The 27,977-nt window shown below is 49.5% G+C and overlaps 2 protein-coding genes, 1 long non-coding RNA gene and 1 pseudogene across 3 annotated transcripts in view; 2 read left to right on the top strand and 2 right to left on the bottom strand.

Moving 5' to 3' along the window:
* The window catches only part of EP400 (E1A binding protein p400), an 88,155-nt gene extending 85,031 nt beyond the window's left edge, over window positions 1-3,124 (top strand). Inside the window, 1 exon segment of the mRNA NM_001206859.1 lies at window positions 151-3,124. Within this exon segment, the coding sequence (NP_001193788.1) occupies window positions 151-423 (273 nt within the window). The 3' untranslated portion in view covers window positions 424-3,124.
* Window positions 2,219-5,066, bottom strand: LOC132342604 (uncharacterized). Its single transcript, XR_009491052.1, has 2 exons — window positions 4,845-5,066; window positions 2,219-4,413 (listed from the first exon to the last, which is right to left on the bottom strand). It is a non-coding gene; the product is annotated as an uncharacterized lncRNA (long non-coding RNA).
* Window positions 5,067-5,144: 78 nt separating this feature from the next.
* Window positions 5,145-18,119, top strand: LOC101906230 (putative tRNA (cytidine(32)/guanosine(34)-2'-O)-methyltransferase; annotated as a pseudogene).
* A 2,188-nt stretch (window positions 18,120-20,307) lies between these two features.
* On the bottom strand, window positions 20,308-27,962 carry DDX51 (DEAD-box helicase 51). Its single transcript, XM_002694436.6, has 15 exons — window positions 27,613-27,962; window positions 27,375-27,526; window positions 25,069-25,219; window positions 24,612-24,757; window positions 24,455-24,526; window positions 24,255-24,361; window positions 24,056-24,164; window positions 22,594-22,739; window positions 22,260-22,458; window positions 22,066-22,181; window positions 21,861-21,977; window positions 21,562-21,663; window positions 21,383-21,446; window positions 21,137-21,271; window positions 20,308-20,949 (listed from the first exon to the last, which is right to left on the bottom strand). Exons 1-15 carry the CDS (start codon window positions 27,920-27,922, stop codon window positions 20,923-20,925), a joined length of 1,953 nt encoding a protein of 650 aa, XP_002694482.2. The 5' UTR covers window positions 27,923-27,962; the 3' UTR covers window positions 20,308-20,922.
* Window positions 27,963-27,977: the final 15 nt, after the last annotated feature.

Below are 27,977 nucleotides of genomic sequence, written 5' to 3'. Positions count from 1 at the left end.
TTTTGATATGTTGGGTAGTTTTTACACTTCACAGATGCATTCGTGCTAGCTAAGTTTCTAAACACCCCTCCTTCCCACACCCAAGAGTGTTTAATTTTGTGTGTCATCTGACATGCATTTTCGACACTGTGTGTTTCTCTTTTGGCTCAGGCTTCCCCTCAGACTGTGACTCTCACCCAGGCGACAGCTGCTGGGCAGCAGGTCCAGATGATCCCTGCGGTGACGGCGACAGCACAGGTGGTGCAGCAGAAGCTCATGCAGCAGCAAGTGGTGACCACAGCGGCCGCCCAGCTGCAGACCCCTGGTGTCCCCACCCCTGCCCAGGTGCCAGCCGCCTCCGACAGCCCGAACCAGCAGCCCAAGCTCCAGATGAGGGTCCCTGCCGTCAGGTTAAAGACGCCCACCAAACCTCCGTGCCCCTAGTTGGGACAGAGGGGCAGCCCCAGGCGGGCTACCTGTGCGTTCCACCGTCCTACCAAGATGGGATAGACTTTATTTACTGAACCCTGGGACTGGGTCCTGTGGGATGTTCAGCACCTGGAGCGGCAATTCTCAGCGAACACCCTTTCTGTGTTACGTAACTGATCGAAAAAGTGACAGTGGCAGTTTTTCCTAGGTGTTTGACCTTTAGTTTCTCCTCCAGAGCAATAGTGCTGGGTCTTGAAAGCCAGCTAGAATTTCTCTGTTAGTGTACAGTGTTTTGCATGTTGCAAGCAGCCATTTGGAAGGTGCAGTGAGTCATAAAGTAGACCATAGAAGCTAAAACGTGGTCTGACAGCATCTGCCTCTGTTTGGTTCTTTATTCCTATTTGAAAACACAGTATGGGAGGAGAAAAACTGTCTAACATCTAAGGTAGGTCATCTCAGAGAAAACCAGTGTGATTTTTCCCCTCCCTCCTAAAATGTGACTTGTTTGGACCCTTAAAGGAGAGGCTTAAGGCTGATACATATCGAAGCACATTTATAACGTGTCCCCAGCTGGCATTGAACGGAAGTGACCTGAGGTTGAATTTTCATTCCAAAGAGCACTGGTGTGGCTTCCCCTAGAATGACCAGTTTCCATGTAAACGGAACCTTTGGGACTGCTCCCATCCCAGTACATCCACAGTATTTTCCCAGGTTTTGGATAAACTTGTAATTGGACTTAGAGTATTGAGGCAGCTCCCGAAGACTTTGTGAGGCTCCCATCTGGGAGTGGTTCAGGGCCCAGAGTGCTGTGCAAGGGTCGTCACACTGCAGAGTGCACCGCTGAGTGCAGGGTGGGGCCAGATGCCCACTGAGGGCAGGCAGCCTGCATCGCCCCTTTGCTCTCAGGCCGAGCCCAGGCGTGACCTGCGGAGGTGAGAAGTCTCTATACAGGTGGTGTGTTTATGCACCTACAAGTATAATCTACAGAAATGGATGTGGTGGCATCTTCATACTAGACTTGTCATGTCTCATCTGTGAGTAGATCGGCTGCTTGGGTTTCTGCCTAAAGCGGGGAGCTGTCCAAGCTCTTTGGCGTGGCAGCCCCATGGTTGAGGGGCAGAGAGGCGGCCCTGTGTTTGCTGCTTTTAGGTGTTGTTTTTTTTTTTCCCCACTATGGCAACTGCAGTGGACTTGATTGGGTGATGATGTCTGCTTACCTGGAAGTGTCCACCCAAGGAAAAGGCACTCGTCTGATGACACCCTCTCTGCTCTGTCTCCGTGCATATTTTACAGTTTTGGTCCTGGAGATCAGGTTGTGTGAGGTCTCTGTGTACTAAGGAAAAGTTTTAGCATACCAAGAGATTTTTCATTTTAATCAGTTTCCTCCCCCTTTATATCACTTTTTATGACAAAAAGGAAAGTGTTCTGTCCTGAATTTTTCTTATTTCCCATCAATTTATGTGGACAGCAGTATGGCAATTGACACCTTAGTGAAGCCAACTAAGCAGCTCATTTTTGCCTTCTTGGCACGAAATTTGGAAAAAAGTTAAAATGAGGTGTTGAAAGTGGGAGGGATTTAACATTTCAATAAATTGAACATACCAAAACAGAACACTGTAATTTGCCTTCTGACTTGTTCATTGTGCTTTGGTACCTGCTGTGATGAGAGAGTACTGCGTGCAGGAAATACTTCATAGCTGAGTGCTGAGGAGAGTTTCTACATTTTTTTAAATCCTCAAATGTGCAAAACTAAAAAGGAATTCTCCTTTTCAGCTTATTTTAATTTGTGCAGCCGATGGTTTTGTTCTTATCTTTCATGGAGTGTTGACGGTCTCTTTGTAGATGGTGGTGAAATGTTGAGTGTTTAGAATATCCTAGAAATAGCTGCCTGAATAGAAGTCCTCTATTAATCTAGAACACTAGAAGAAAAATTTAGAAAAGTCTCTCAAAAGCCTTCTAAGAGAACAGAACTGGAGTCTGAATATTTGCAGTGTGGAACTCCTGCCCTGTCTTACCATGTGAGTGAAAGAAGTTGTTTCCTTTGCAATTTCCTGTCGCAAGATATGGGAGAGAAAATAGTTTTATTGGTATCACTCAATTTAGTAACATCTAGATGTCGCCACTGACCTCATAGTCTTCCATAGTGTCATTTGTAGGTAAAAGTTCCAGTGTATTGTTTTCTTGACCTTCTGTTTTAAAGGTTAAACTTTACATATTTAAGTGTGAGTTTAGGGTGGTGTTTTCCAGGTTTCCTCAGATTGATACTGTTGGCAGAATCCCATATTACCTTGCAGAATAGGGTCCCCCCTCCCCGACCCCCACCCCAGTGCAGTGGTAATGATTGAAAGAAATCTTCAGAACATAAAGCAGCCAAACACTGTCAAACTGGAATTGGCCACCGTGGAAATCAGTCACCCAGTTTTTCGTTGATTCAGAGACATTTGTTCTAGTGGGGGCCGGGTGGTGGTCAGAGGGTTGAGGGAAGCAGGAGACTGAAGTGAGCCTCCTCAGGCAGAGGCTTTCCCTTTTGCCACCTTCAGGATTTTTTGTTAATTGTTGTGTCCAGATAGCTGTTGTGTTTTAAAATATAAAGAAAGAAGACTGAAATTGTAAATACTTTGTAAACATAATCATTTGTACTTGAATAGTAGGGTTTTAAAGGGCACTGATATCCCACCAAACAAAAGGTATAATAAATTGACCTTTTTATATGCTTGTTTGTTTTGTCTTTCATAGAAAACTACTGTTCAAGTTAAAGTAAGATATTGTATTTATTTCATTCATGTGAAAACAAAATACAGAGAAACCAAGTAGTGTTGGAAGCTGAAGTTTTCTTCTCCTTGCCTCTCCCCCACAGAGTAGAAGGAACTAGAAGGAATGGAGTCTTTCAGTGAAATCACCAGTTCTCTCCTCAGAGACCATGCGTTCTTGGCCACTCTGTTCCAAAGCCACACAGGGAGGAAAGACCGGATGCATTTTATTATTCATAATATTCTTGTTCTCCAGTACTACCTTGTACAAGGTAGCAGTGTTTACCCAGCTGTGCTGTGGTCCTATTTTATCCTCTTCAGCAAATATTTATTGAAGCATATTAAATGCCAGCTTTATCACTAGTGATGGAAATTTTTTTTGAAAAAGCAACACTTGGTTCATTTCTTTAAGAAAATCAAAGCTAATGAGAGAGATGGAAAATTATTGGTTTATTCAGCTAATGTTTATTGAGCATGTGAAGTGAAGTCGCTCAGTCGTATCTTTGTGACCCCATGGACTGTAGCCCACCAGGCTCTTCCATCCATGGAATTTTCTAGGCAAGAGTACTGGAGTGGTTTGCCATTTCTTTCTCCAGGGGATCTTCCCAACCCAGGGATCGAACCCAGGTCTCCTGCATTGCAGGATAGAGAGGCTTTACTGTCTGAACCACCAGGGAATCCCTTTATTGAGCATCAGATCAGGTCAGATCAGATCAGTCGCTCAGTCGTGTCCAACTCTTTGCGACCCCATGAATCGCAGCACGCCAGGCCTCCCTGTCCATCACCAACTCCCAGAGTTCCATCACCTCCACTAGCTTTGTTCATAGCGATGCTTTCTAAGGCCCACTTGACTTCACATTCCAGGATGTCTGGCTCTAGGTCAGTGATCACACCATCATGATTATCTGGGTCGTGAAGATCTTTTTTGTACAGTTCTTCTGTGTATTCTTGCCATCTTCTTAATATCCTCTGCTTCTGTTAGGTCCATACCATTTCTGTCCTTTATCGAGCTCATCTTTGCATGAAATGTTCCTTTGGTATCTCTGATTTTCTTGAAGAGATCCCTAGTCTTTGCCATTCTGTTGTTTTCCTCTATTTCTTTGCATTGATCGCTGAAGAAGGCTTTCTTATCTCTTTTTGCTATTCTTTGGAACTCTGCCTTCAGATGTTTATATCTTTCCTTTTCTCCTTTGCTTTTCGCTTCTCTTCTTTTCACACCATGTGGCAATTTGTTTTCAAGGCCCTGGAGCTAAATCTATGAGCAGAGTAGAAAAGGAGGTTACATTCTCATACTCCATACAGATAATAGAAGAATTCAAAACAGTGTAAGTACCATGCAGAAACAGGGACAAGGTCATGACAAGCAATCTGAATTTCATTCCAAGCAAATGGGGAAGGTTGAAACCTGGAGGACGACTTGATTTTCAATTTTGAAAGCTCACCCTGTCTGCAGTGCAGATGGTGTTTAGTGGCAGCAAGAGTGAAACCAGGGATAGACACACTGGACCATCTCCCTGGTCACAGGAGAAAACAAATTATCCCTGTGGACCTTTATATCCCAGCTTAGCCTATTAGGCGTCTTCTGACTCCCTTCCCCCAACTGAAAATAGGCACTCAACCACCACCTCCCTTTCTCAAGCTGCTCGGCCTGTCTGGCCTAGCCTTATTTTCTAATTGGTTATTTACTTGTTGATGTGTGTCCCCTCCTCCCTGGACTGCAGGTTCTATCAGGGCAAGGACGAGATGTGCTTCGTCACCGTTAACAGGTAATTAAGTATGTGATGAGGGGGTGGACGGGACGGGGGAGGAGCGGACGGACGAGTTGGACGCAAAACAGAATGATTCAACGAGGGCTTGGGCCCAGGTGACCGCGGGTGAACAAGGCCGGGGGAGTGCGCAGGCGCTGACCGAGCACCCGCGCGCAGGTCCCGCCCGCATCCCGCCTCTCCTTCCGGTTCCTACACCGCTGAGCCTGCGCACTGGGCTAGGCCGGCCGGCTGGTAAGTGGAAAGGGCCTGGTCACCCGGCTGACGCAGCTCTCGCCCCGCTGGCGCTCGCCGCCGTGTCGCCGGGCAGCCACGGTGAGTGCAGAAGCTTGTCCGCACCCGGGCGGGGGGCGGGGGAGACGTGCTCATGGCGGCGCAGCTTTCAGCCCCCGCGCCCGCCAGTGGCCCCGCGGTTCCCCCGGCCCACCTCATCCTCAATTCTCCGCGCTGCCCCCCACCCGTGACCTTTGCCCTGGTGTCTCTCTTCCCGGGAGCCCCCAGCCGGCCCCTGGAGGGCGCTGTCCTCGGTGCTGACGCCTGCGGGTGCTCCATGTCGGCGCGTCGTCTGGCGACCCCGCCGGGGGCGTCAGTCGGAAGAGGCGCTTCCCCACCCCCTCTCCCCGGAGGCCTTCCCCAGGACCCAGCGAGAACTGTGAACACCTTTGCGTAGTTTCAGGGACGGAAGTCTGTCCCCGAAGCTGACAAGGATTTCTTCCTCACGGAAACCTGGTTTAGCTTCGAGTAGCTCTCAGTTCACGTGCGAAAAATCTCTAGGCTCCCAGGCTGCCAGATTGGGTTAACGGTTCTCCAGCCTAACTCACGGGGCCGGGGTCTGAGAATGACGCGTGCTGTCTCAGCGTCTGCAGAACTGAGGGCGTGGAGGGTCTCTCAAAACCAGGTTTATTTTCCAGATGCGATGTCGAATCTTAAAATCTTCCTAGGGGCTTTGTGTATTGTGTAGAGATGGCCAACGCCTACAAAATGACTCAGGTTTTGCACACACATTTCTCTAACCTTTAGCCAAGCAAATGGACATGTTAGTTTATTTATAAAAGTGTCTACTTAATGTTGACGTCGAGGTAATAGATAAATAGAAGTTTCTCCTTTAACAATATGTAGCAGATGAGATTGCGAAGAAAAATAGGTTTAATGAGAACAGCGTGATACAGAGTACTTCTGGGTGTGACTCTCTGTACTCCTGGGCCTGTTGATACACCACTGATGGTTCATAATATTAATAATTAAATATCAGTTATCATCATAAGTTTCCTTTATGGATGCCCCAAAGCAGTGAAGTTTTAATATTTGAAAGTTGATAATGCAATGTAGGGGTCCTTGGGGAAGTTTTGGGAGGATCATCAGTTGTCGGGTGGTATAAGAATATGGTTTTCAGACATGACCCTGAGAACTATGGGGCACGACACGTTTGGACTAGGAGAACAAAATGGTCTAAAATGAGTCTTGGCCCCTCAAAGTTTTGGTGACACCGACCGTGTGGAGGAGAGTGGTGAAAGATTGTGCTCGATGCAGAGTTGTGCTGAGGTACTCTAAGAAGAAGGAAAACCCAGCTTTGTTATTCTCCTGTGTTTGTTTCATTCCAACTGCCACAGAGATTACATATTTGTGTCTGACTTACTTTTTTAAAGTACTTATTTATTTACTTCTGTATTTGGATGCATCAGGTCTTAGTTGCGGTATTGCAGGCTTGGTTGTCCCACAGCATGTGGAATCTTAGTTCCCTGATCAGGAATCCAGCCCATGCCCCCTACATTGGAACGTGGATTCTTAACCATTGGACCACCAGGAAAGTCACCTGGCTTATTTCTGTATTTTGATTTATTTATTTTTGACCACACCACAGCATATGGAATCATACTTCCCTGACCGGGGATTGAACCTGCCCTTCCTGCATTGGAAGTATGGAGTCTTAACCAGTTAGTTTTTAAATAGTCTCATAAAATTCAAACAACATAGAAAAATAAGAATTCCTTTCTGTTCTCTGTCCTTAGACCTATTTACCCCACCCCACCCCACTTTTTTTCCTCACATAATAGATCTCCAACAGCTATTCAAGTCAAGAGATAAACAACTTAATTCTTTTTATGTCTGATAATAATCCACAGTGAGCATATACTATATTTATTTCATTATTCCCCATTGATGGGTTTTTCACTTAGAGTCCAGCTTTTACCACTAAAGAGTCATACTGAGGTGAGTATTTTAAAAAATTTTTTTTTAATTTTTTAAATTATGAAAGTATGATAACACATTGACAGGAGACTTGGAAAATACAGAACAAAGTTACATATAGATCCACTATCACAATTATTTTTAAGTAGATAAATTAAGATTTTTAGTTGGATTTGGTTTCATTATCAAGCTCTCAAAAATAATAGAATGAATAGACAGAAATGTGGGATATAGTAGACCTGAAAATGCTATGAACCAATTCAACATAATTAAGATTTATACAGTTTTCACCCAACAGCAGAATAAAAATTTTATTTAAGTTCCCATAGAGTATAAACCAGGAGACACTGGAACGTATCCAGAAACATAAAACAAGGTGCAAAAATTTCATGGTATAAAGGTATTAAATCATACAGAGTCTGTTTTCTTATCACTGTGGAATTATGTTAGAAATTAATATCAAAAGATATTTGAAAATAACCCACGTATTTTCAAGTGCAATGTGATGTTTACCAAGAGAGATCTTTGATTCCAGTCACTGAAAGCTGAGGTAAGTATTTTAAAACGTAGGTCATTCTGCTTTGTTTCTATAGATTCCCATTAGTAGGAACTAAATTAGGATAATGGGTCAAAGATACACATATTTAAAATCTTAATAGGGATCCTACTGTATAGCACAGAACTCTGTTCAGTGTTATGTGGCAGCCTGGGTGGGAGGGGAGTTAGGGGGAGAATGGATACATGTATATGTATGACTAAGTCCCTTTGCTGTCCACCTGAAACTGTCACAGCATTGTTAATCAACCATCAGTTCGGTTCAGTCGCTCAGTTGTGTCCGTCCGACTTTGCGACCCCATGAATCACAGCACGCCAGGCCTCCCTGTCCATCACCAACTCCTGGAGTTCACTCAAACTCATGTCCTAAGAGTTGGTGATCCCATCCAGCCATCTCATCTTCTGTTGTCCTCTTCTCCTCCTGCCCCCAGTCCCTCCCAGCATCAGAGTCTTTTCCAATGAGAGTCAACTCTTCGCATGAGATGGCCAAAGTATTGGAGTTTCAGCTTCAGCATCAGTCCTTCCACTGAACACCCAGGACTGATCTCCTTTAGAATGGATTTATTGGATCTCCTTGCAGTCCAAGGGACTCTCAAGAGTCTTCTCCAACACCACAGTTCAAAAGCATCAATTCTTCGGGGCTCAGCTTTCTTCACAGTCCAACTCTCACATCCATACATGACCACTGGAAAAACCATAGCCTTGACTAGACGGACCTTTGTTGGCAAAGTAATGTCTCTGCTTTTGAATATGCTGTCTAGGTTGGTGATGACTTTTCTTCCAAGGAGTAAGCGTCTTTTAATTTCATGGCTGCAGTCACCATCTGCAGTGATTTTGGAGCCCCCAAAAAATAAAGTCTGACACTGCTTCCACTGTTTCCCCATCTATTTTCCATGAAGTGATTGGACCAGACACCATGATCTTAGTTTTCTGAATGTTGAGCTTTAAGCCAACTTTTTCACTCTCCTCTTTCACTTTCATCAAGAGGCTTTTTAGTTCCTCTTCACTTTCTGCCATAAGGGTGGTGTCATCTGCACACCTGAAGTTATTGATATTTCTCCAGGCAATCTTGATTCCAGCTTGTGCTTCTTCCAGCCCAGCGTTTCTCATGATGTACTCTGCATATAAGTTAAATAAGCAGGGTGACAATATACAGCCTTGACGTACTCCTTTTCCTGTTTGGAACCAGTCTGTTGTTCCATGACCAGTTCTAACTGTTGCTTCCTGACCTGCATATAGGTTTCTCAAGAGGCAGGCCAAGTGGTCTGGTATTCCCATCTCTTTCAAAACTTTCCACAGTTTATTGTGATCAACCATACTCCAGTATAAAATAAAAAGTTTAATAAATGATTGGTTTTAAAAATGAATAAATTGTAAAAATCTTAACAGGTATTGACAGAATATTTCTCCCCAAATATAGCAACTTATATTCCTGTATGCCGTGTAGGGGAGGACCCTTTACTTTACATCATGAAGGTTTGCCAGTTGAGTAAGTGAAAGGGCATTCTGCTGTTGAGCTCTGTTACTTTTTCTCAGCTGCTGTTGCCCGCTGTCATCTCTTCTGTAGATGCCCTTCATACTCTTCGCCATTTCCCCAGTAAGTTGTTTCCTTACTAATTTGTAGGGGCTGTTTTTATATTAGGGATATTTTCCCTTTGCAGCTATAAATAAAATACTGCATATTATTTCCCCCTTGATTATTTTTGTCTTTTTAACTTTGTTCAGAACATTTTTACTTTGTTAAAACATAGGACTTGGCCTATAGCTCAAATGGTAAAGAATCTGCCTGCGATGCACTAGACCAGGGTTCCATCCCTGTGTCAGGAAGTTCCTCTGGTGAAGGGAATGGCAGTCCACTCTGGTATTCTTGCCTGGAGAATTCCATGGACAGAGCAGCCTGGTGTGCTACAGTCCGTGGGGTCGCAAAGAGTTGGACACTACTGAGCAACTAACCACAACACACACCCACAGAACGTTTTTACATAATTGTTTTTTCCTTTATGACATCTCTGTTTCTTTTTGTATATAATTAAGCAACTTTTCATTTCAACTGTACACTGATAAAATTAAAAAAAAAAAAAAAAAAAAACATGGGAAAAAGTTTTTGGGACTTGCCTAGTGGTCCAGTAGTTAAGACTCCATGCTCTCACTTGCCGAAACTAAAGATCCCACAGACAGCAATGAAGATCACTTAATGCTGCAAGTAAAGTAAGACCAGATGCAGAAAAATAAATTAAAAAAATTTTTTTTCCTTCAAATTTTTCTGCATAGAAATTCTATATCAGGGATTTCCCTGGAGGTTCAGTGGTTAAGACTTCACCTTCTAGGGAATTCCCTGGTGGTCCAGTGGCTAAGACTCTGCACTCCCAATGGAGGGCGGCCAGGTTCAATGTCTGGTTGGGGAACTAGATCCCACATGCCACAAGCAAGAGTTTGCATGTTGTAACTACAACCTGGTACAGCCAAATAAATGAATAAACAAAAAAAAAATATTTAAAAAACAAAAAAGACTTCTCCTAATGCAGGGGGTGTGGGTTTGATCCCTGGCCAGGGAGCTGAGGTCCCACATGCCATGCATCCAAAAAGCCAAAACAAAACAGAAGCAACTTTGTGACTTTAATAAAGAGTTTTTTAATGGTTCACATAAAAATCTTTAAAAGAAATTCTGTATCAGATAATGTGATCTGAAAAACTTAAAAATGTTTCCCCTGAATTTATATGATGTACTGTGATGGAAGAAACGAGATCTGAACATCTTATAAAATATATTTGTCTGCAATACATGTACTTTATTCAAGCACATTTGGAAATAGGAAATCGCCTGTGTCCTGGGCTTTAGTCCCAAGTTGTGAAGGAGTGGAGGGGCTGAAGATACCAACTGCATTTTGTCCTATGCGAGAGGCTCCCCTCTCAGCCTCAGTTCCCTCTGTGTCACATGGGATGATGGTGGGCTTGGTCTGCTGGTGGTCTTGTGAATAATCAGTGAGGGAAGCCATTAGCACCATGTCTAAGCCCAGAGGACTGACCTCAGAAAATGTTAGCCTCACTGGAGGAACCCTCACCTCCAAGCCTCAGGCCAGCGGACCCCCCAGAATGCACATTCATAATAGAAAACCACAATATACATAGCACAGAGCCCTCAGGAGTGAGACTCACAGCTGAAGATACGTTAGATGATAGAATTGCTGGATCTAGAATACGATAAGCAAAATGTATTTAATATGGTGAAAGAAGCAAAAGGAGGAAATAACAAGCATGGAGAAGAGACAGGGTCATCAGAGACCAAGCAGATGAAACATGAACCAGATCCAGAAACTAAAACAACTGAAACTTAAAACTTTATGGCAATAATCTCAATCCCTACCTCATACCATACATAGGAATGGATGCAAAATGGATCGGAAATGTAAAACTCACAATTCTGAAATACAGGAAAAAAATCTTTGTAGCCTTGGATAAAATTTCTTGGGACTTCCCTGGTGTACAGTAGATAAGAATCTGCCTGCCAGTGCAAGGGACACAGGTTCGATCCTTGATCTTGGGAGCAGTTAAGCCTGTGTGCCACAACTACTGAACCCGGGTGCCCAGAGCCTGTTCTCCGCAACAGGAGAAGCCACTGTAATGAGAAGCCTGGGCACCCCAACAAATGGTAGCCACTACCTGCCCCAACTAGAGAAAGCCCATGTGCAGCAATGAAGACCTGGTGCAGCCAAAAATAAAAGTTTTAAAAAAGATTTCCTGGATACAACACCAAAAGCACAATCTATAAAAGAAAAAAAGTGGAACTTAAAAACAAGTTTGCTATGTGAAAAATATTTAGAGAATGAAAAGAGTTACTAGGAGAAAACATTTGCAAAAGACACAACTTATGAAGTACATCAGTTCAGTCACTCAGTCGTGTCCGAGTCTTTGCGACCCCATGAATTGTAGCTGTCCAGGGCTCCCTGTCCATCACCAACTCCTGGAGTTCACTCAAACTCACGTCCATCCAGTCAGTGACGCCATCCAGCCATCTCATCCTCTGTCGTCCCCTTCTCCTGCCCCCAATCCCTCCCAGCATCAGTCTTTTCCATTGAGTCAACTCTTCACATGAGGTGGCCAAAGTACTGGAGTTTCAGCTTTAGCATCAGTCCTTCCAATGAACACCCAGGACTGATCTCCTTTAGAATGGACTGGTTGGATCTCCTTGCAGTCCAAGGGACTCTCAAGAGTCTTCTCCAACACCACAGTTCAAAAGCATCAATTCTTTGGGGCTCAGCTTTCTTCACAGTCCCAACTCTCACATCCATACATGAAGTACATAGAATATATAAATAATAATAAAACACGTATTTTCTGCACTCACAGCACTTCTGACACCAGATGTGTGGGGTTTCCCACACCAAGCAGTTCTCCAGGTTCCCATGACATTGGCCAGCTGTCCTGGCAGAGCGCAGTTGGATGCTGAGAGCCCAAGGCTAGCGCAGAGCCCCTCAGGTAACCCCAGTTCAGGTGCCAGTTAGACCAGGTTGTCACCTGGCCATTTGACCCACCGGCTATAAATCAGGAGGATTCCACTATCCTCGGGTTGAATCATTTGCTAGAACAGAACTCAGGAAAAGTTTACTTCCTAGGTTACTGGTTTATGATTAAAGGGTATAACTCAGGAACTGCCAGATGGAAGAGATTCACAGGGCAGAGTGTGGGGAAGGCGTGTGGAGCCCCTGTGCCCTCGCTGGGCTCCAGTCTCCACACCTTCCTGCATTCACCCGGCAAGAAGCTTCCCTAGACCTGTCCTTTGGGATTCAGTGGAGGTCCCATTACTTGGGCCTGATTATTAACTCAATGTCTAGCCCTTCTCTACTCCGCAGAGGATGGGGAGTAAGGCTGAAGGTTCCAAGCTTCTGACCATAGTATATAGTCTTTCTGGTGATCATCCTCTGGCCAGGAGCCCACCAAGAGTCACCTGGTTAGATCAAAAGACCCTCCTGGCAGCCTTGACACTCAGGAGATTCCATGGGTTCTAGGAGCTCTGTGTCAGGAGCCGGGGACAGAGACCAGTATATTGTATATTTCTTATCATTTCCCAATGAAGAACTGTGAAAACTTAATGAGAAATAATTCATTTTTCTTTTCTTTCGTTTTTGGCCATGCCACATGGTATATAGGGTCCTAGTTTCCTGACCTGACCACGGATTGAACCTGTGCCCCCAGCAGAACAGCAGTGAGAGAGTTTGCCAGACTGGCCACATAGGCACGAGATACTAGAACTCGTGGTACATTCAGGTCTGGTCTCCGCTTCGCACAAACGACCGCTTTCCTTGATGACAGGCTTGCCACACTCTGCTTGCCCTTAGGCATCTGCGACATACTCAGATCAACTGAGAACACAAACTGAAATCCTGAAATCTCACTGGTTTGCGCTCTCGCCGAGGCTTGTACTGCTCCTGGACTGGCAACCTGCTTCACTCCTTTTCTCCAAACTGAAATTTTGAGCTTACTGTTGGCAGGTGCCTGGACAAACTGTGAGATGGGCCGGACATCAGAGGACAAGCAGGATGTCTATCACCGCCTCTCCAAGGAGACTGGCTGGCGTGCCCACAGCGCCTTCAAGCTGCTGCAGCTGGATGAGGAATTCCACCTCTTCCAAGGCGTGATGCGGGCTGTTGACCTGTGCGCGGCCCCAGGCGGCTGGACCCAGGTGCTGAGTCAGAAGATCGGGGGCCAGGGCTCTGGCCACGTGGTGGCTGTGGATCTGCAGGCTATGGCCCCACTGCCAGGTGTGGTGCAGATCCAGGGGGACATCACCCAGCTGTCCACTGCCAAGGAGATCGTCCAGCACTTTGAGGACTGCCCCGCAGACCTAGTGGTGTGCGATGGGGCCCCTGATGTGACCGGCCTCCACGATGTCGATGAGTATATGCAGTCGCAGCTCCTCCTAGCTGCCCTGAACATTGCTACACACGTCCTGAAGCCAGGGGGCTGCTTTGTGGCCAAGATCTTCCGAGGCCGGGATGTGACACTGGTCTACAGCCAGCTGCGTGTCTTCTTCTCCAGCGTGCTCTGTGCCAAGCCCAGGAGCAGCCGGAATGCCAGCATCGAGGCCTTTGCTGTCTGTAAGGGTTATGACCCTCCTGAGGGCTTCCTGCCTGACCTGTCCAAGCCGCTGCTAGACCACTCTTACGATCCAGATTTCAACCAATTAGATGGCCCCACTCGCGTCATTGTGCCGTTTGTGACCTGTGGGGTCCAGAGCGCCTATGATTCAGACTGCGGTTACCCACAGGACCTAGAAGACGGCTCAGAATAGAAGTAGACTCCACGCACTCAGCCCCCACCCTCTCACCATCGTACCAGGAGGCCTGAGCATTGAAGAAGAAGGAGCGGCTGGCCAAGAAGATCTGCCCCCAGGACTACCCCATCAGCACAGTGTCCACATTGCCCCCATCCCTGGCCGCCCCGCAGGTCACACCCTGCTGACCTCTGAGGTAGAAGACAGTGAAATGAATTATTCCCCTTAACACGTTAACTAAGCTGGCAGTCTGATAAGGACTTGGAAGCTGTTTGCTGTTCAAGGAAAACCATAACTTGAATAGGTGAACTTGTTTTCAAATACATCAAAGCAAGTCCTGAACATACAGGCTCCAAGTGGGAACCTCCGGCAACCACCACAAACACAGCAAGGATAGAAACATCACAGAACATACATCTGCACTGCACAGGGGATTCTTGAATAGGGTCCTGCCTCTTCTCTAAATCTTCGCAGCCGTGTGTCCTGAATGTGTCCAGAATTTACTCTGAAAGCAGGACTTCTAAACCCTTGTAGAAGTCAGCAGTATCTGTGAACTTGATGGAAGAAAATATTACATCTTTATTTTCACGGATATAGCTGGAATTTTAGCTTTACTCGGGAATCTGAACGCTGGCGGCATAATCATGGTAGTAAAAGCAATGCCTGCAACTTTCCCACTACTACTTTTGATCAGTTACTTTTGTGTTGTGTTACAGTTGCAGGTATCTTAAAATGTTGTTCACATTGGCCACTACTTTGAATAAGATCTCATAATTAGATGTACTGATTTTTAAAAGTTCATATATTTAAAAAACAGCAGTGAGATACAAGGACACACACGTTAGACTGGCTCAACAGTGAAGACCTTGGCTCCTGAGGATGTAGGACAGCCCGTTCCCATGCTCTTGGTGGGCACTTGAAAGTGTAAAGCCTCTTTGGAAGCAGCTTGTATTATTTAAACCATCATTTACTCTGACCCAGCAACCTTACTTCTCGCTGTTTACACAGGAGAGGTGAAAACAGGCATTTACATAATCACCTGTATGCAAACATTGAGAGCAGCTTTATTCATCATCTCCGCAAACTGGAAGCAACCCAGTCATTCACCTGGCAAAGGGAGAAGCAAACTGCGTTCCCTCCAGATGATGACACAGCACTCGGGAAGCAGGACCAGGCTGCTGGTGCTGGGACGGCAGGCAGATCTCAAGTGTACTGTGCAGAAAGGAAGAGGCCAAACACCAAAGGCTGCATTCTGTAGTTGTGCATGCGTGCTCAGTCATGTCTGACTCTTTTGCGACCCCATGGACTGTAGCCGGCCAGGCTTCTCTGTCCATGGAATTTTCCAGGCAAGAATACTGGATTGGCTGCCATTTCCTTCTCTAGGGGATCTTCCCGACCCAGGGATCAAACCCACGTCTCTTACATCTCCTAGCAGGCAGGTTCTTTACCAGTTGAACCACCAGGGAAGCCCCTGCATTCTGTATGATTTCACCTATGAGACATCCTGGAGATGGCAAAACTATAGAGTCAGACTACAGCTTGGGGATTTTAGGGGTGAGATGGCTGTAGGGGAAAGGATTGACCTCAGAAGGGCCATTGGAGATTTGGGGGTGATGCAAATGTCCTGTTCATAGCCTTTCTCAACACTCACAATACCATGCATCCAGAAAATTTGGGGTTTCCCTGGCGGTCCACTACCAGATCCCTGGTGGCTCAGTAGGTTAAGAGTCTGCTTGCAACGCAGGAGACTCAGGTTCGATCCCTGAGTTGGGGAAGATCCCCTGGAGAAGGAAATGGCAGCCCACTCCAGGATTCTTGCCTGGAGAATTCCATGGGCAGAGGAGTCTGACAGGCTACAGTCCATGGGGTTGCAGAGTTGAACATGACTGACACTTTCACTGGAGGTCCAGTGGTTAGGGCTCCAAGCTTTCACTGTCCAAGGCCTGGTTGGAGAACTAAAATCCCACAAGCTGCCCAGAAAAGAAAGGCCGGGGGTGGGGGTGGTGATTTTTACTGGATGCAGATTTCACTGCAGATTTTTGAAAACTTCATGGGAGAGTAAACTGTCTGTTAGAAAATTAGTGACTGAGAGGGGTGTGGGGAAAACCTAACTTCTCAGTGATAACTCTGGAAACCAGAACGTTCTTTCTGGTGTTGGGATAAACAGGCTCCGAGGAGTGCCTCCCTCATGGCTCCAGGGGAGTGGCCTCTGCAGCCTTCACACCCCTCATCCTTCCCTCTGCCTGCTGTGCCCGCAGTTGCCCCCTGTGGGCGCAGGTCTGAGGACAGATGCTCTCATGTGGGCTGGGGCGGGGCTGCAGCTGCTTCTAGCCAGGTGGTGGCTTCTGCTTTGTCTCCACCTGCAGGACTCGTCCTTCCAGCTAGGAAGGCACTGGTCTGGATGTGGTTTTTGGCCACAGACCCGAGAGCTCAGAAAGGGAGCAAAGGATTGAGGAACGTTTCAACAACAAAGCTCTTCCTCATCCCATCAGTTTATTTTTGGGAATGGGATTTTTTTCGGTGTTTTGATCTGTAAATTGGAAAACAATAGAGTTGACATTGAATCCTGTGGATATAGGAACTAATTGAAGAAGAGATAGCCCTCTCCATCTGTTAGATTTCACTTTTTATATTTAGTAATTATTTACTATAATCGTAGTATACTTGTCATACCAATAATAATTGTACCAGTTTATCAACCCAGAAGACTATTTTTGAATACTTAAGAGTCTTGTGGTCGGTTTTTGAGCACATTTCTATTGCAGAGACACATGATCTGGGGTCTATAAAATAATTCCCCCCAAAAAATGTTAGATCTGTGGGGGAATGGGATGGGAATAGGGATTCACAGAGGGGAGCATGAGCTGGACCCTTGGTTATTTAAGAGTCGTGTGGTCACACGTAGTTTTATAAGGTTATGACAAGTGCCCGGTCATAGATGGAGTATTTGGTGATACCCGACAGCCCCCTTCTTTGCCTTTCATGCCTGACTCTGTCATGATGCTGAGTGGAGATGCAGGTTCACACACAGGTGTTCAGAGCTGTGGCTGTAGCCTCGCCATCATCTTCTGTCTCTTGTATCAGAAGGTGGCTATGTGCTGGGGGAGGGGAAACTGTCAGGCCAGGGCACCCCCTTCACACATCTGCCAGAGAAAGCTCCCAGAAGCACCTGTGGGCACATTCTAGACTGTTCTTTAGCAGGAGGGAGCCTTTGCTGCCCCACGGTATGGTACCTTCCCCAGCTCCAGCTCAGAGGCAGCACCTGGGTCTTTCCTGGATGACAGGACCTGCTGTTGCCTTCCCTACCCCAACCCGGCAAAGCTGCCTCACTCCCCATCCTTACCCTGCACCCCTAGGTGGGCGAGGGCAGCAGAGCAGTTGCACTGAGACCACGCTGTCTTCTGGCCTGACCCAGGGGTCACATAGGAGGGCAGACCAGACTGCCCAGGGATGTTGTGACCAGTGCAGCTGCTGGACTCAGGGGTCCCCGCTAGGCCCCCTGTTCTGGGGGCCGCCTGAAACATGACCAGTTCCTAAACCCTGGGGGATGCAGTTCTGGTTATTTAAGAGTCCCCCTAGATCCTTCATGAGCTCAGTGCCCGCCAGCCTACCCTGCTGCTCGGTGGGCCCAAGGCCACTGCTGGTTGGCCACGTTCCCAGCCTCTTCCATTCTTTCCTTTTTCCCCAGTTTTATTGAGATGTAGTTGACCTATAGCACTGTGGACAGCATAATGATCTGGCACATCCATGGAAGGATTATCACACTAAGTTTAGTGAATGTTCATCACATGTAGATAGAACATTAAATAGAAAAAAATTTTCCTTATGGTGAAAATTCAGGATTTACTCTTCAATTTATCTATTTGGCCATGCCAGGTGTTAGTTACAGCATAAAGGATCTTTGATCTTCACTGCAGCATGCAGTGAAGGATTTACTTGGAACATGCAGGATTGCTTACTTATGGCATGTGGGATCTAGTTCCCTGACCAGGGATGGAATCCAGGTCCCCTGCAATGACAGTGTGGAGTCTTAGCCACTGGACCACCAGGGAAGTCCACGATCTACTCAACAACTTTCATACGTATCATGTATAATCTACAGCGTGCTAATTATACTTGTCATGTCGTACATTACATTCCTGGTACTTATTTACCTAATAAATGGAAGTCTGTACCTTTTGACCATTTCCAGTCCCTGCTTCTGGTAATGACATATCTTTTTTGATGAGTTTAATTGGTTGACTGCACTATTAGAGAAGGCAATGACACCCCACGCCAGTACTCTTGCCTGGAAATCCCATGGACAGAGGAGCCTGGTAGGCTGCAGTCCATGAGGTTGCTAAGAGTCGGACGCAACTGAGCGACTTCACTTTCACGCGTTGGAGAAGGAAATGGCAACCCACTCCAGTGTTCTTGCCTGGAGAATCCCAGGGATGGCGGCGCCTGGTGGGCTGCCATCTATGGGGTCGCACAGAGTCGGACACGACTGAAGCGACTTAGTAGCAGCAGCAGCACTGTTAATCCCTCCTACTTCACTCTTTCCTGAAGTCTTTTTTTATTCCAGATAAAATGCCTAGCAGGTCACTGTTGAAACCCAGCACCAAAAAGTGACCTGTACCTCCAGCCCACCTGAAAAGCACTGTTCCCTCCCGTCTCCCAGACACGTAGGGCCCTGGGGGCCCAGCAGGTGCAGGGGCTGCTGCAGGCCGACTATGTATCTCCAGGTTCAGAGGGAAGTCTAAGGCAAGCCATGTCCAGTTTCCTTGTGGTCACTTGGCTACTTCCTTGGAAGGGAGGATGCCAGCAGGTCTGGACTCAGACCCCCTCCCACTCCCACTGCTCAGGAGCACAGTTACATGGAGTCCTCAGCACATGGCACCCTTGGCCCCTGGTTGAAGCCTCCTGGCCTCCCGCCCTCTCTGCTGACCTGGCCCAGAGCCTCCACCTGTATCCCTGCACGTGTACCCTCCCCGCCACTTGCACCCCATCTGAGAACTCGTGGACAGGCTCGGGGCCACTGTGCATACCCTGGGCCCTGCTGGGACAGTGGGGTTGGGGCTAGCCTGGCCACCCCACAATACTCGGTAAACGTGATACTGCAATTTTTTGTCCTGCTAGTCTTTATTACAAAACTTTCAGGCTCAGCTGTTGTCTTTAGTCACCTTCTTCTGATATAAGCGTGTCTGGATGTAAAGAAAAGGGCAAGCTGAGGGGCAAGCCGGGATTTCCAATAACCCTATCACCACGGGGCACTGCACCCACCACCAGCCAGCCACTGCCCTTGCCTGCCCCTCCCCAGCCCACGTCCACACTTCATTCCTTTTATTCCGGTGCGCACACACCCTGTGTTCTCATCCATTCATCAGGTGATGAACACCTGGGATGTTTCTACTCCCTGGCTGTTAGGAGGAACACTGTCCTGCGTGAACACACGTTCATTCTCTGGGGCATGTGCCCAGGTGTGGGACTGCGGTCACACAGCAGCTGCACGGATGGCGGGTCACACCCACCAACAGTGCCAGCGTGTGGGGCTGTCCCCACGTCAGTGCCACACCGGTACTGTCCCGGCTCACTGCTGCAGGGGTGGCCTGTGTCTGGTATGCACCTCCTGGGTCATCAGTGACACCAAGCACCTTCTGATGACTTGTTGGCCGAACCCACCAGGAGGGGAGCCTCCGACATGCTGGGCAGGGGTGGGGGGTGGGGTGGCACAGGTTGAGCAGGAGCTCAAACACAGCTGGCCCTTGTCTGGATTTTCTTAGAGAAATGTTTCTCCATTTGCTATCTGCCCTTAGGACAATTTCTGGACTCTAAGCAGCTGTTTTTGTGATCTTGCCAGTAGTTTTGTTAGGGAGAGGGTCTATGGTATTCCCCGTTCCATCTCCTGGAAGTTGACTCCAGTCAACCTTACCTTCTGTGAGCAAAAGCTAGACCCAGTCACTAGGGGCTGTTGATTTATCAGAAATAAGACTCCGGTAATTTTGGGCGCTGTTTTTCAATAAACTGGACGCATCCAACCTGAGGTTTCCTGACAAGTGAGCCAGGCTTCTGCTTCACCACTGGCTACACCCGTGCCTCCCCTCACCCCCACCACTTGTGCAGACTGGTTCCAGCTCCTCGGGAAGCTGTGAGCCAAGCCATCTGTAATCGTGTCCCTCCAACACACAGGCTCAGACCACAGCCGGACAGCAGGCCCCTGTGCTCCCAGGGACTTTTTGCAGAAAGCAGTGCAGCTCCAGGTAGCGGCCACTGCCTCCCTGACTCGGTGACAGCGAGCACTCGGGAAGCCAGGACTTGTGGGTTGGGTTGTTACTCTGCCAAAACAAGTGACACGTGTCCAGGCAGAGATGAGAAGCCACAGTCAGTCCCCAGTTTAACACTTTATTTAACGTCACCACGTGAGTCTTGGAGATGAGGCTTGCTCACATCCAGCGGTTAGTGCTCTGAAGCCATTTTCTGGATGTTCATCTTACACACTCTGAATAATCATGAAGTAAAGCACTGATGACCACAGCGTGTCCTCTGGTCTCTGCAATGCCTCTCAGGGAATGGCTACCAAGTGGCTGGTGCTTTGCCCCAACAGTGAGGGGCCCAGGGCCACCTCTCCCACTCAGGGTGGTGGTTCATGTCCTTAGAAGAACTGAATTCCTGAAGGCACTTCAAGGCTGACCCCCAACTTACAGCCAAACGAAGGCAGACACCACCCTGTCAGTTCTGGGCAAGTGTGAACAGCTTCATTGGAGCTTTGTCTCCAGGAAGACCACCTACGGGAAGCTGACCTGACCTTGTGCCCCCTTGCCGGTCTTGGGCCTGGGCCAAGCCTCCTGTGTGTCCTGGGGCCTGGTCTGAGGCAGCAGAGTACCTGGGGACCAAGACTCTTGCAACTGAGGAATCCCTGTCTCCTGCTCACGCGTCTGGCAGCCACTGCTCAGGATCTTTCCAGAAAGGAGGGAGCCCTCGCTGATGTGTCCCCAGTCCTGGCCTAGGCTGCCTTCTGCTTCCGCTCCTCCTGCAGGAGGGGAGACAGGGTTGGCCCACACCACCCTCCCTCACTCCCTGCACCAGCTCTGCCCATCCAAACCCGAGATGCCCTGAGCCTGCTCAGAAAGTGAGCCCAACCGTGGGCCTCACCGCCCCGTCTCCTCCCTCCACTTCGGGTTTCCCCGAGAGACGAGCCCCCGCGGTTGGCCCCTTACCTTGACAGCCTTCTCCAGCAGGGACAAGGCCTCCTCGTACTGCGGGACCAGCGGCTGCAGGAGCTCGCTGGGGGTGTCATGCCGCTCCAGCCCAGGCACCCCACCTTCCTCGAGCATGCGGAGGAACCTCCTCTCCTGGAGGGAAGCACACGAGGGGATGAGGTTCCTCCCTGCCCCCCTGCCCCACCCTGGGCGGTCCCGGGTAGAACCCAGCCCTGGCCTCCTGCGGAGACCACACAGACTGACCTGGACTTTAAGGAGCAGCGTGAAGGCCTGTCCGGATTTTCCTGCACGGGCAGTTCTTCCAACCCTGAAACCAAGCACAGCTACTGCAGAGCACTGGCCCCCAGCCCCTTAGGGATCTGAGGGAGCTGTGGTTCCTCCCCAGGCTACCCCTGCCCCCAGACCCAGGGTCAGGCCTGCACCTGTGCACGTAGGTCCGCAGATATTGGGGGGCATCGTAGTTGACCACCAGCTGCACGCCCTGCACGTCGATGCCGCGGGCCATGGCATCAGTGCTGATGAGACTGCCGGGATACAAGGGGCTGTGGGGCCTGTCTGAGGCCAGGAGCAGTGACACACCCCCGCTCCCAGTCTGCAGGGGACACGCCTATGAAGTCCAGAGGCGCATTTCCTACACCAGGGAACCTTCAGGAACCCAGCTGACCCCTGAGTGAGCGCCCCTCCCCAGAGCAGGACCCGGCCCATCTCGCCAGGTACTCACAGCTGGATCTTTCCCTGCTCAAACTGCTTCAAGATGCTCTTCCTCTGGCCAGGCCCATAGCGGGAGGAGAACTCGGCCACAGTCACACCCCCAAAAGCCTGGACCAGCAGGAATAGCCTGCATGGGAGAAGCCAAAGCCCAGTGGGCTGGAGCAGAACCACCTCTGCCTCCGCTCCTGCACCCGCCCTGGGCAGCCAGGCCTCACCTGTGTGAGTTCTCGCGGGAGTTGGTGAAACAGAGGACCCGTGAGAAGTTCATTTCCAAGATCAGATGCAGGATGACTAATGGCTTGAAGCGGAGACTGCAGGGCACGTAGTGATGCTGTGGGGGACGGCATGGGGTTGGCCAGGACCCAGGTGCCTAGATGCACCCCCTCCCCACCCCCAGTGCCCTGCTCACCTTGAGCCCTGTGGGGAAGGTGTACTTCCCACCTGAGTCCTCGTCCACGTCAATGTCGGGGTCACTGGGGCCCCTGTGTGCTGACCCCGTTGAGAAGAGCCGGGGCTGGTAAAGGCCGAGCTGCTGTAGCTTTTCGGGGTTCTGGGTCAGAGTGGCTGAGAAGAGTAGCTTCTGCAGGGGCATCTGGGGACAGCACATGCTGAAAGGGAATGGGGTACTGGAAAAGCAGCCACAGCTCAACCAGCAGGCCCTCCAGCCCGGCGCAGACGGCTCAAGGGACCAGCTCAGGGCAGCTCCACTGGGCCAGGAGCAGAGCAAGCTCAGGGCTGGGTACCTGGCAGCAGTCAACACCCGGGGCTGCGTTCTCTGGAACACAGCACAGGGATCCCTGGGGCCTTCACTGGGAAAGGCAGCAGCCACCACCCGTGGCAGCCAGGACTGGTGCATGCTGTCGATCATGCGGTCAGCCTCATCAATGATCTGCAGGAGACAGGAAACTGAGGTCAGCTTCAGCTCTAAGCCCAGCTGGCCTCTGCTGGGAGCCAGCACGGGAGCCCCACCCATGACAAGGTCATGTGGGAGAGTTCTGGTGGGCAAGGCAAGCCAGAACTCGAGGGGTGCCCCTCTGGGCCTGCCTGAGCGTCTACCCCAAAACCAGAATCTGTTTTACTATTTTACGACTTTCACCAACTCTTCTGACATTAACGGGGGGCTATCCCCGACCACCTTTCTCTGTAAGAAAATCAACTTAAAACTCTAGTTAATAAGTCTCCTGGGCATAATAGGAGTGTTTCAATTCAAACCCCTCTGATGACTTTCTAGCTTGCCTGACAGGTTTGTTCAGATTCACAACCTCCCAACTACGGGAAGCTTAAGATATTCTAATAATGCAGAGCTTCTCAGAGACTTAAAATTGTTAAATAGAACTAGTAGAGGATTTCTTTGTTGAGCTAATGCTTGCTGCCAAGTTTCCATATCCCTTACCTACTGTGTCCCTGGGAGTGTATTGATTAATATAGCTGGTGTATAGACATGTAAGTAGTAGCTTTAATGTTTGTAACCTTGGACCCTTGAGTTAACTCTTCTCTTATTATAGCCCACCACACTTTTGCCCTATAGGAATGCAACTTTATCTAATGCTTTCAGAGGGTGGCGCCTGACTTTAGAATAATCACCATTAGAGAAAAATAAGTTTTCTGAAGAAAGGGTCATAAAATGTTAACAGGCCTCCTGGCCAGAAGATGATGTAAATCACCTAAAGCTTTTGCATATGATAAGTGTGCAGAAAGAAAGCCTGGCTTCGATAAGGATCAAGGACTGCTGACCTTGCATGACTCTACCTGCACCCCCTCCCCACCCATTATCCTCTATGCACAACTTAAGGTATAAAAACTACTTTGGAAAACAAAGTGCGGGCCTTGCTCACCGAAGCTCGGTCTCCCCTTGTAATTCTCTTTCCTTTTCCTTTTCTGGCTGATCTCCCTGGAGCGCAGAGGCTCTCTGCATTCACTTTCCTGCCTGGGCTTCTAAGACCCACTCGAGAAGGTGCCTAAGGTGGGGCACCTTCTGCGATTCGAGAGGGCACCTGCGGCCTACGTGAACAGAGCAAGTCCTGTGCTAGGGCTTTACTGGCTTTCTGTGTAAACCAAGGAATATCAGCCTCTTTTCTCTCCTCTATTTTCTTAACTGCAAAATTCTTTCCTTATCTCTTTATCTATTCTTTTATTCATGCCATCCTCCCCGAGGGAATCCCTCGTTCCTGCCGGGGTAGGCCTCCCTCCAGGCGGATGACCTACCAGGAAGCGGAGGTGCTGGAGGCTGAATCCTGGGGTCTGGTCGATGTGGTCCACCAGGCGGCCAGGGGTGGCCACCATGATGTCGGCCAGGCAGCGGAAGCCGTCTGCTCTGTGGAGCAGAGGGTGGCTCAGCGAGGTCCCCTGGCACTGACCAAGTGAGCCTGCCTCCCTAAGGCGCCCACAGCCCAGCAGGACCTACGTCTTCTGCACGAGGCTCTCCTGCTCCTTAGCCAGTGACTTCTGCCCAGTGATCAGGGCTACTCGAAGAGGAGTGGCATCCGTATAGACATTGAACACTTTGCTCACCTGGAAGAGGAGTGGCCATCACCAGTGTGATCTGAGGCCCCCCTGCAGCAACAAAGACCCTGGATCTGACCTCCAGGCATGGGGTCCACGTACCTGCTGGGCCAGCTCCTTGGTTGGCAGCACAACCAGGGCACGAACCTGGCACACAGCTCGATGTAGCAGGGCCTGCAGAGGAGGACGACCGCTCGTGTCAGCAGGGTCACTCCCTGCCTGCATGCCCAACTGGAGGGTGAGGGGTCCTTATGCTCACCTGCACCACAGGGATGACGAAGGCCAGGGTCTTCCCGCTGCCCGTTGGGGCAGAAACACAGAGGTCGCTAGGCCGGTAGCCGCCTCTGCTGACCAGAAACCCATTGGCTGTGCTCTCTAGGACAGCAGGAATCACTGCAGCCTGCACTGGACAGGGAAGGGAAAGAGGCAGGTCATGTCTGTGCAGGGACACCCAGGATTAGCACAGGCTCTGAGGCCAGAAATAGCGTCTTCCCCGTCTGTGACCTCTAGGCTGGGCTCTCCCTCAGGGTCGGCACCAGGGCCTCCAGGAGTGTTGAAGAGGCTGAAGGCACTGAGACCAAGTCCACACGTGACACTGGACGTGTACAGGGGCTGCCTGTGTTGGCAGCTGCTGAGTGAGGCCCTGCATGGCTCTGAACATGCTCTAGAAGGAACCCTACCCCTGTCCCCAGTCCACCTGCCCAGGGCTGGGGCACCTGGAAAGTAGGATGAGATGCCCTGTGCCCGCAGCTTCTTCTGCAGGTCTGGGTGAACTTCAGGGATGTCTTCAATAGGCACCAAGCCTTCCGTTACATTCTTTCCAACACAGCTTGGCTGAGCCAACCACACTGGCAGGAAAGGCTGGACCTATCACAAAGGACAGAAGAGAAAGACCAGGTCAATTCTCCAGAGCCAGATGGGCAAGGCCTGGGAAGCCAAGAACTCAAAACACTCAGGCTAAAGAGGCTATAGAAACAGGCAAGGCTTCAAACTTCTCCCAGCTCTTTTTTTCCTCCACTGCCTATGGGATCTGAGTTGTTGTTGAGGGATTGAACCCTCAGGGATCGAACCCAGGTCCTTGGCAGTGAAAGTATGGAATCCTAATCACTGGACCATCAGGGAGTGCCCAGCTTTTCCCAGCTTTTCCTTGACCCCTACAACTCACTCTCCACGTGACATTTAAAGGAACTGAGAAATACAATCCAAAATGTGCCACTCCATGAGCCAAACAAACCACCCAGGGACTTACCTTCGCACTTATGATAACATCCATGCTCTAAAAATATCTGTGCTCTGAGCCACAGCTCCAGGGCCTCATGACCTGGCAGTTTCTCGCCCCCCATGTACACAATCCCCTCCATGCTTTTTATACACTAAGCTCATTACTACCTCAGGGCCTGTGCTCCAATCCGGCCTTCTGCCTGGCACACACTTCCCTGCCCCTCTTCCCCCATCTTAACTAGGCTGATTTCTGTCTTTGAGAAAGACAGATCCCAACTCAATGTAGATCTCCCAATAAGGACCTACTCTACAGCACAGGAAACTCTATTCCATACTGTGTAATAAGCTATATGGGAATAGAATCTAAAAGAGAATGGATATAAAATGCTTGCTCCTTGGAAGAAAAGCTATGACCAATCTAGACAGCGTATTAAAAAGCAGAAACATTACTTTGCCAACAAAGGTCCATATAGTCAAGGGTATTGTTTTTCCAGTAGTCATGTATGGATGTGAGAGTTGGACCATAAGGAAGGGTGAGGGCCAAAAAACTGATGCTTTTGAACTGTGGTGTTGGAGAAGATTCCTGAGAGTCCCTTGGACTGCAAGGAGATCCAATCTGTCAATCCTAAAGGAAATCAATCCTGAATATTCATTGGAAGGACTGATGCTGAAGCTGAAACTCCAATACTTTGGCCACCTGATGTGAAGAGCTGACTCATCAAAAAAGACCTTGATGCTGGGAAAGATTGAAGACAAGAGAAGGGGACAACAAAGGACAAGATGGTTGGATGGCATCACCGACTTATTGGACGTGAGTCTGAGCAAGCTCTGGGAGATGGTGAAGGACAGGGAAGCCTGGCCTGTTGCAGTCCATGGGGTGGCAAAGAGTCAGACACGACTGAGCAACTGAACAACAAATATATAACTGACTCACTTTGCTATGTAGCAGAAATTAACAAAACGCTGTAAATCAGTACTTTGATACTGCTGCTGCTACTGCTGCTAAGTCACTTCAGTTGTGTCCGACTCTGTGCGACCCCATAGACGGCAGCCCACCAGACTCCCCCCGTCCCTGGGATTCTCCAGGCAAGAACACTGGAGTGGGTTGCCATTTCCTTCTCCAATGCATCAAAGTGAAAAGTGAAAGTGAAGTCACTCAGTCGTGTCCGACCCTCAGCGACCCCATGGACTGCATCCTTCCAGGCTCCTCCGTCCATGGGATTTTCCAGGCACGAGTACTGGAGTGGGGTGCCACTGCCTTCTCCAATACTCTGATAAAACTAAAAGAAAAGAAAAAAAGTGGATCTCTTTACAAGGGCTCTGCCAAGCCTCTCTTATTTTTCCTAGTGACTGTCACCATCCAAACACCCTTTAGCTCCAGAATTTGTTTACTGAAATCTCTTGTGCTAAGATAAAGCTGCAACTCCCAGGTAGAATCTCCTGTTTGTTTGGTAAGCAAGTGTGAGCACAGTAGAACCTCCTTAAATGTGCGCCAAGGAAGAGAAGCTGTTTAGAGATCTCTGTGACGGCAGCACAGAAACCAAGTCGATCTCATAGATTATAAAAAAAAGAGTTTTACAATTGAAGGTAGAAACGCTGAGCTTGCACAGAACTCAAACGATTAGTAGCCACCGCAGACAAAACAGCTGAGGCTTCAGTAGTCAGCCTACTCAGTAATTCACTCACTGAACACAAACCTGACACCCACCAGGTGCAGGCACCGTTCTCCAAGCTGTTCCACGAACACAAGCCGCGTTAACGACAGTCACCCCAGCTCTGCAGCCTCCCCGCGGCCTCTCACCTTTGGCACCTTGCTTCTCCCGAAGCCCCCGAGCACCAGGGCGTGGGTTAGGGGTCCAGAGGCCTCTTCTGGGGGTGGTCCGCCCCGGCCCTCCGGCGATCCTGCGGCTTCGGCGCCCACGCTGCTCTCCGCGGGTGTCTCTTCACTGCTCTCTGCGCGGCAGAAGCGGGGCCGGGGCGGCTGTCAGCACCACGCGGCCCCGAGTCTCAGGACCCCGCCCCGGCCCGCGAGGCCCCACCTGCGCCCTCGTCCTCGTTCTCGTCCTCGTCGTCGGTCTTCTGCCGCTTGTTGGGGGGCGCGGGCGGGCTTCCTGGTTCCCTGCCGCCCTCGCGCCTCCGGGTTCTGCGAGGTCGCCGCCGCCGTTTCCCCGCCGCCGGCGCGCTCTGCGCGGCCTCCTCGGGCGCTTGCTGCGGCGGCTGCTTCTGCAGCTGCCGCTCTCGGGCCCGGCACTGCAGCCGCTCCAGCAGCGCGCGAGCCCGGCCGTCTGCCTCGGCCTCCGCCCCGGCCGCCTCGGGGCCAGCGTACCGCGCGACGTGGAAGAGCGCCATGCCGGCCACCACGCACCTCTCCTGCTCGGCGCGCCGCGATGACGGCGGGGACGGG

The sequence above is a fragment of the Bos taurus genome, chromosome 17 (genome assembly GCF_002263795.3).
Source record: "Bos taurus isolate L1 Dominette 01449 registration number 42190680 breed Hereford chromosome 17, ARS-UCD2.0, whole genome shotgun sequence".
Lineage (NCBI taxonomy): Eukaryota > Metazoa > Chordata > Mammalia > Artiodactyla > Bovidae > Bos > Bos taurus.
Note: the sequence above shows the minus strand (reverse complement) of the source record. Positions and strands in the feature narration are given on the sequence as shown.

What these genes read in the sequence shown, in the direction of transcription:
- DDX51 (XM_002694436.6), bottom strand. Translation starts at nt 27,922, where the DNA reads ATGGCGCTCTTCCACGTCGCGCGGTACGCTGGCCCCGAGGCGGCCGGG. An exon ending in TCCAGCACCTCCGCTTCCTG is followed by an intron (nt 22,740 to 24,055) that starts GTAGGTCATCCG and finishes TGTCTCCTGCAG; the next exon opens with ATCATTGATGAGGCTGACCG. An exon ending in TGCTGGAGAAGGCTGTCAAG is followed by an intron (nt 20,950 to 21,136) that starts GTAAGGGGCCAA and finishes CCCCTCCTGCAG; the next exon opens with GAGGAGCGGAAGCAGAAGGC.